At 45.8% G+C, this 8,431-nt stretch overlaps 1 protein-coding gene across 1 annotated transcript in view; it reads right to left on the minus strand.

Moving 5' to 3' along the window:
- The window catches only part of SYPL1 (synaptophysin like 1), a 103,879-nt gene extending 96,058 nt beyond the window's left edge, over positions 1-7,821 (minus strand). The window contains exon 1 of the mRNA XM_073619655.1: positions 7,460-7,821. Coding sequence (XP_073475756.1) covers positions 7,460-7,528 — 69 coding nt within the window. The 5' untranslated portion in view covers positions 7,529-7,821. The remainder of the gene's footprint in view (positions 1-7,459) is intronic.
- Between the last annotated feature and the right edge of the window lie 610 nt (positions 7,822-8,431).

Below are 8,431 nucleotides of genomic sequence, written 5' to 3' on the forward strand. Positions count from 1 at the left end.
TCATATCCTCAAAGGCAAGGTCTGTAGACTTCGAGACCTGAGAAAAGGCAGAGTCCAATTTTGGAACCTTGTATATAGAGTCAGGACTATCCTCAAATGGAAATCTTCTCTTATGAGCCTGGGGAGAAAAAAAAACAAAAAAAAAAAACAAAAAGGCTTTTTCTCAGGTTCCAGCCACTCTTTCTGTGATATCTGTGATAATTGAATGAACTGGAAAAGAACTGCCTTTTGAATCTCCTAAACCAGCGTACATGCAGGGAGAGTTCCTTATTTTCCTCTTCTATCCCCAAAGTAGCATGGATTGCTTTCAGGAGTCCTCCCATCTCTTCTAGTGACATTGTGTACTTAGAAGCGGCATCTGTTTCATTTTCCTCCTCCTCAGAATCTGTTTCATCTGGAGCGAGGGAAACGGACCCTTGGGAAGTGTCCTGGGATATCGGACCCCCTATTATTTGAGAGCCACCCTGGGGTTCTGAAGATGGCTGCGGAACCATGGGATCCCTTGAGGGACCTGGTTCCTCTCCTAGGTTTGACCTAAAGGCTTGAAAGGTGACCCGGAGCTCATCCTTTATTGTTGTAACCAAATCGCCACACATGGATGGAGATTCCTCCCTGACTAGATTTGCAATGTAATCTGCACAAAGCGTTTTGGTCCAAACATCGCTTAATTTCTCTTTGCAGACAGGGCACCTTCTCTTGACTAGTTGGTCAGAACCTTTGGCCTGGACAAACAGAAAAGAGACAAGGAACCACGCTTAAAAGGCTGCTACACAGCACAGATAAGACACCCAGGTGCACTAGGGAAGACAACATCTTACTTCCGTGTTCCCAGCAAGTACAACCACCTAAAGTCCACCGTTGCTAGGCAGATATGCTAACACTAGCCACTGCAACAAACATTCCCAGGGAGATGGGGGGGGGTGAGTAACCCCCCCACAGGAGAAAATGGCCCAGTGTAGTAGAGGACACAGCCCCTTACCTTAGCATTGCTGGCACCTTGCCTTGCCCCCTTATGCGCTGCATTGCTATCCATAGCTGTTTGCAGAAGCGTGGTGAAACAAAACGCCGGTTCCAGATTCGAAAGCACTGCTGCGCTGACCTGGAACCGGAAATGAAGGCACCAGGTGACCCTGCCCTCTCCCTCTGCGGCCAGAAATGACGCCGCGCGCCAACCCGGAAGTGCTGTCTCTCCTATACAGGACGTGGCTGAGGCGCTCTTCTGCCACCAGAACAATGGCGGCTGCTCCTCCACCACTTATCTGCGATGCAGGCATCCAATGGGGAACGGAAGACAACCGCCTGTCTGAAAAGAAAAAGAAGCAGCACTCCCAGGCGTACAGGCGCTCTACAAAAAACTGATGGAGCAACGTGGAGGCCTCCAATTAAAGACTTAAATGATGAGGTGTTTCCTGTGGGAGGAGGAGCCATGATCTCTCGGGTGCTGTCCTGAAAGACGTTTTGGAAAAAGTGAATACTGGTTCTGATAGTGCATCCAGTGTTTGTTGTGTATGGGGCTGTGTAACCGCAGACTGGTAAGGGGCCCATGCTGACCCGCCGTGTCCATGGCCAAAAGCTCCTACAGTGGGCATGTGAGCATCAAAACTGGATCATGAAAGATTTGAAGAAGGTGGCCTGGTCTGATGAATTCAAGAGAGGTTTGAAGAACACAACAATGAGCTCAAGGTATTGACTTGGCCTCCAAATCAAGCATCTGTGGGATGTGCTGGATAAACAAGTCTGATCCATGGAGGCCCCATCTTGCAACTAACAGAACTTAACGTCAAATTTTATTGCATTATCAAAAACCACAAACATATAAAAAAACATATTGCTTCACAAATGAAGCTAAATATAATTGGTCCTTGTGAGCAACCATAAAACAGTACACCAAGTGTACAATTACATATGGTGTACCGATGAAACAGATAGCGCATGCAATTGTGCGATCTTGATTACTTTTAGCATATCCCAATAGGACTATATGTCAGCACTACTTGCAAACATATAGACGGTTCATCTTCTGTTGCTCAACATATTCTTGGTGGCATCACCTTAGTCAGATTCAGCTTCCATGTTTCCCCGGGTGCCACACATGCATAGCTTCCCCTATAATTTTCCTAAAATGTGATAATTTACCGTTATTGGCGATTGGCCAGCGGGGTTTCTATGCATATGTGTTTTTTTTTTTTTTTTTTTTTTAAGCGCCTGCACCGCCTGTGTTCTTTGTTTGTTATTGTGTGTCCACTGTCTGTCTGTTTCATCGGTACACCATATGTAATTGTACACTTGGTGTACAGTTTTATGGTTGCTCACAGGGACCAATTACATTTAGCTTCATTTGTGTGTTTTTTTTATATTTTTGTGGTTTTGTTAATTCAATAAAATTTGACATTGACTTTTACTCACTCTTTTCTTGATTGCCCTCTCTAGCTATTAGTAGCTATCTTTGTTCTGGGGAGATCCCCTCCTGTGATTCTCCTTGGGATAGAGAGATAGAGATATAGATATAGATATAGATATAGATATAGATATAGATATAGATATAGATATAGATATAGATATAGATATAGATATAGATATAGCTATAGATATACATGCTGAATATTGGCTATGGCTAGAGCCTCTTATTTAGAGGAGCGGCAGTGAGTGAGCAATCACCACTATATCGGAGGCGAAAGATGTAAAAGTGGTCATCTGAGTTGTGTTGTGTGGCGTAACAGAACTTAACCACTTCAAAACTGGCCACTGTATATAAACGTCCTTGTGTTTGTGGGGTGATATCTGAATGATGCCTGTAGCTACAGACATCATTCAGATATCATTCTTTTCAGCCGGATTCTGTGCACGATGAGAACAATCATAGCAGCAGTTCCACTGCTTGATCGTTCTTATAGGCGACGGGAGGGGACGTCCCCCCCCCGCCGCCACCCGGTGCTTCTCCGGGCTCTCCCGTGCCATCGGGAGCCTAGAGGATGAATCGGCTGGCATCGGATGAGGACGATAGAGATGACTGGTGACCAGATGGTCACCAGTCATCTCTATGACCGGAGGTCCGGGCGCGACGTTATGACGTCACACCCGGGTAAAATAAACAAAGCTGCGAAAAAAAAAAAATTCCCGATCTCATGCTTTCCAGCCTAGAGGAGAGATGTGGGGTCTTATTGACCCCGCATCTCTCCATAAAGAGGACCTGTCACATACATTCCTATTACAAGGGATGTTTACATTCCTTGTAATAGGAATAAAAGTGATAAAAAAAAAAAAAAAAAAAAAAGGAAGTGTAAAAATAAAAAAAATAAATAAATAAAACGCCCCTGTCCCCAGTAGCTCGCGCTCCGATGCGAACGCACACACAAGTCCCACGCACATATGTAAACGCCGCTCAAACCACACATGTGAGGTATCGCTGCGTGCGTTAGAGCGTGTGCAACAATTCTAGCACTAGATCTCCTCTAACGCTAAACTGGTAACCTGTAAAAAATTTTAAAGCGTCGCCTATGGAGATTTTTAAGTTATGAAGTTTGGCACCATTCTATGATCGTGCGCAATTTTAAAGCGTGACATGTTAGGTATCCATTTACTCGGCGTAACATCATCTTTCACATTATACAAAAAAATTGGGCTAACTTTACTGTTTTGTTATTTTTTAAATCATGAAACGTTTTTTTTCCCAAAAAAAAAAAAAAAAAAAAAAAAGACATTTGAAAAATTATTGTGCAAATACCGTGCGAGATAAAAAGTTGCAATGAGCGCCATTTTTTCTAATTTTCTAGCAAAAAAAAATGATGATTTTTACATGTAGGAGATAAGCGAGTCGCTTTAACTGACAATTGCGTGGTCGTGCGACGTTGCACCCGAACAAAATTGACGTCCTTTTTTATCCCCACAAATAGAGCTTTCTTTTGGTTGTATTTGATCACCTCTGCGATTTTTATTTTTTGCGCTATAAACAAAATAAGAGCGACAATTTTTTTTAAAAAAAGCATTATTTTTTACATTTTGCTCTAATAAATACCCCCCAAAAATACATTTTCCTCAGTTTAGGCCGATACATATTCTTCTACATATTTTTGGGAAAAAAAAAAAAAAAATCAGTGCTATAAAAATGCATTTATTCCTGTATAAATGACACTGGCAGTAAGGGGGTTAACCACGAGGGGGCGGTGAAGGGTTAAAGTGGAGTTCCACCCACTTTTACAACTCTTCAGCATCTCTCACTAAACTGTGCACTGTAAACAAATTGGATATGTTTTTCTCAGCACCTACTGTATATCTGCTGAATTCAAATGATGGAGCGATCACATGTAAACAAACCGGCGTCATGTCATGACGCCGGTTCCTCCCTTCTGTGTACCGATCGGTACAGTGCGAGGGGAGAGGGGGAGGGATCGGATGGCAGCAGCACTGTACCAAATTTTCAGTCTTTTTTTCTTTTATAGCGCAAAAAATAAAAAACCCAATGGTGATTAAATACCACCAAAAGAAAGCTCTATTTGTGTGAAAAAAAGGACAAAAATTTCATATGGGTACAGTGTTGTATGACTGAGTAATTGTCATTCAAAATGTGAGAGCACCGAAAGCTGAAAATTGGTCTGGTTAGGAAGGGGGTTTAAGTGCCCAGTGGTCAAGTATATCCTAGGGGAAGGTTTCTAACTGTAGGGGGGGTGGGCTAGCTGTGTCACTACTCTGATCACTGCTCCCGATGACAGGGAGCAGAGATCAGTGACACTTGTCACTAGGCAGAACGGGGAGATGCTGTTTACATCAGCATCTCCCCATTCATCCTCTCCATGAGGCGATCTCGGGTATCTCCGCGGCGATCGAGTCCGCGGGACCCGCGACCCGACTCACAGAGCACGCACGCAATGGCACAGCGGGAAATTCAAAAGGACGTACCTGTAAGTCAATTTGCCCAGACGTACATCGGCATGCGCCATTCGGGAAGGGGTTAACGGATCTGCTACTGACAGCTTGGTGCCAGATACCACAGCATAACTTCAGAGGTCTAGTAGAGATCATGCCTCAAAAAGTTCTGGTTGGTGGTCATAATGTTATGGCTGATTAGTGTAGACAGTATCACTTTCCGCTCTGATTGAGGTGTGAACAGGACCTTAAAACTGCAAACTTTCTGCATTTAGGGCTCTTTTACATCACAATCTCATTCACTGACTGTTTCTGCACGTGGTTGCAAGCACTTTCAGTGGTTTCATATTAGCTTTGTCCCGATACCACTTTAAGACAGAGTACAAGTACCGATACTTTTTTTCAAGTACTCGCCGATACCGATTTCCGATCTTTTTTTTTTTTTTTTTTTTTTTTTATGTAATGTGACAGTTTGACTGATGGGCACTGACTGATGGCTGGCACTGATAAGCAGCACTTATGGGCAATGACAGGTGGCACTTATGTGCTCTGACAGGTGGCTGGCACTGAAATGCAGCAATAAATGAGATGAGGAAAGAATTTATTTTAAAAATGCTATGCTGTGACGCCAATCTTGATACACTCTGCACTCGGCCACAGTAAGCCGCAGACATCTTCCATATAGTTTGGGCTGGGTGTAACAAGATGTCCACTGCTGGCTTACTGCAGCCGAGTGCAGGGTGTACCAAGATGGGTGTTGGGATGTTAAGCCGCTGACGTCGACCGAATGCGACGGCTCCGGCCACCGATCCTGATACGGCTGCACCCTGCACCCCTGCCAGCTTACCTATCTCGTTCCACTGCAAGTGAGGATTCGCTCGCTGCTCCGCTGACTGCGCCCGCCCTCTCCACCCAGGTATCGGATAAGGCATCGGGAGCATTTGTGCGAGTACAAGTACTCGCACAAATGCTCGGCATCGGTCCCAATACTAGTATCGGGACAACCCTATTGTACATCCGTTTGCGGTCTAGTTTTTGGAATAATTTTAATAATGTATGTCCTTTACATGTATTTGAACGTTTTCATGTGTGTTTGTAGTATCATGCAGCAAACCACAAACACACAAAGCTTGTCGTCCAAAAAGGAGAACACCTTGCTGCGATAATTGCGGTAAAACCGAACTGAGTTTAGTTGCCATTGAAAATTAACCGTATCTGGATATGCGTTTTGCAATTGCAGTGTGATTTGATGTCGCGGGAAGAAGAATCGCTTTTTTAACCGGGATCCCAAAACACTAAAATGTGAATGGAACCCTACAGTCCCCAAATGCTGGGAATGAAACTGTCCCGTTTGCTTGTTCTCTCAACCAAACTGTCAAACCATCAAATGGCTGGTGTCATAACTCAGTGGTTCTCATCTCCTGTCCTCAGGACCCACTAACAGGCCAGATTCTAAGTATTACCTAGTAGAGATGCAGACTAGAATACTGCAATCACTAAGCAGCCAATGATATCACCTGTGATGTATTTCAGTTATCTTGCAAACCTGCCCTGTTAGTGGGTGCTGAGGACAGGAGTTGAGAACCACTGTCATAACTGATCACACCTGCAGCACAGCAGAAGCAAGGTAAACAGAGGCTAAGATGACAGCTCCCTTGGCTGAAAATAAAAGGGTTTACTTCCACTTTAGGCCTCCATGCACACTGGACATAAGGCCTCCTGAAGATGTCATGTGAAAACGTACGTTGGGGCGGGGATACAGGAAGCTACAGTTCCTTAAAAAAGTATTCATACAACTTGAAATTTCCCACATTTTGTCATGTTACAACCAAAAACATAAATGTATTTTATTGGGATTTTATGTGATGGACCAACACAAAGTGGCACATAATTGTGAAGTGGAAGGAAAGTGATGGATTTCAATTTTTTTTTTTTTTACAAATAAAGTGAAAAGTTATTCATGCACAGGAGCACTTTATGTGAATGATGAATTTATATGGGTTGATTAATAGTAGATTACTGCACCAGGATAACAATTGAGCGTTGTGTACGAGGTTTAATAATTATAAGAACATTGATTGTGTTTTACACAGCAGCTGTAAGTTGAGATCAGCAGTTTTTTCTTTGAGTCTGTAGAGCCAACTCTATGTTAGCCTAGGGGTGTCCATGCACATTTGGGAATTTACAGGCATAGTTGTGGAGAAGCGTTTACAGGCTGGAAAAAAAAACAAAACACTTGTACACAACTAAAGCTCCCAGGTCCCAGCATTAGTCACTTTCATCATCAGCCATCTGTGAGGAGCAACAGGTCAGCCTGACAAGCCCTCCTCGTGACAGCGGCTCCACCCAGACTTGGCAAATAAGGAGCAGCCAGCGCCCAGCCCAGACATGACAAGTATCCGAGGGATCGCCCCTCTGTGTACACAGGAGAATAATGGCAGGCTGAACTCACACCGGCTCTTGTCCCCAGAGTGAAGACACACGGCCTATCACACGTGTACAGCAGGAGCGCCCCTCCCCCCCTCATCCCGCTTTACCTCAGGTGGTAGGTGACGCCTCCCTCCCCCACACAGGCCCGACTCCCCTCACAACTCACCCATTCCAGAACTTTGATGAAGCCCAAGGGCTCCTTCAGCGCCATGAAGTCTATCTGAAATCCCGACATCTTGGAGGAGGAGGACGGTGTAACGACACTGAGCGCAGGAAGCCGGAACAGACACACAACTCTAACCGCTTCCTTCTCTACCTGAGTCAGCCGCTTCTTCTGCTACGTCACAAGGGGCCCGCCCCCACTCCGGTCTGGGCTCCGCCCCGGGGAGGGCTGACAGGAAATGTTCAGCTCTCTCTGGGACGCTATACGCCGTTAGAAGCGGCGGTTGTATCAGTGACCGGTGTGGTGTCCGGCTACAGCCTGCTGCTATAACGGTCCCCGGTGTCTGGAGCTGACTAAACACGCGGGGAGAGGTGACACCTCACCGGGCGTGGCTCTGCCTCAATGGCGGGCGGAGCTTGTTTTCTCTGGCCACGCCTCCTCTCACGTGTCTGCCTGTTGCTGTGTCGCATGACAGGCGGTCAGGAGACGGTCCTTGCGTGTCACTGACAGTGAATGAGAAAACAGTTGTCACTTGTCACCCAACATTCCCTCTGAGGGTTACCCAACCCCCAACATTCCCTCTGAGGGTCACCCAACCCCCAACATTCCCTCTGAGGGTCACACAACCCCCAACATTCCCTCTGAGGGTCACCCAACCCCCAATCATTCCCTCTGAGGGTCACACAACCCCCAACATTCCCTCAGAGGGTCACCCAACCCCCAACATTCCCTCTGAGGGTCACACAACCCCCAACATTCCCTCTGAGGGTCACCCAACCCCCAATCATTCCCTCTGAGGGTCACACAACCCCCAACATTCCCTCAGAGGGTCACCCAACCCCCAACATTCCCTCTGAGGGTCACCCAACCCCCAACATTCCCTCAGAGGGTCACCCAACCCCCAACATTCCCTCTGAGGGTCACACAACCCCCAACATTCCCTCTGAGGGTTACACAACCCCCAACATGTGTGCC

The sequence above is a fragment of the Aquarana catesbeiana genome, linkage group LG03, assembly GCF_042186555.1.
Source record: "Aquarana catesbeiana isolate 2022-GZ linkage group LG03, ASM4218655v1, whole genome shotgun sequence".
Classification (NCBI taxonomy): domain Eukaryota; kingdom Metazoa; phylum Chordata; class Amphibia; order Anura; family Ranidae; genus Aquarana; species Aquarana catesbeiana.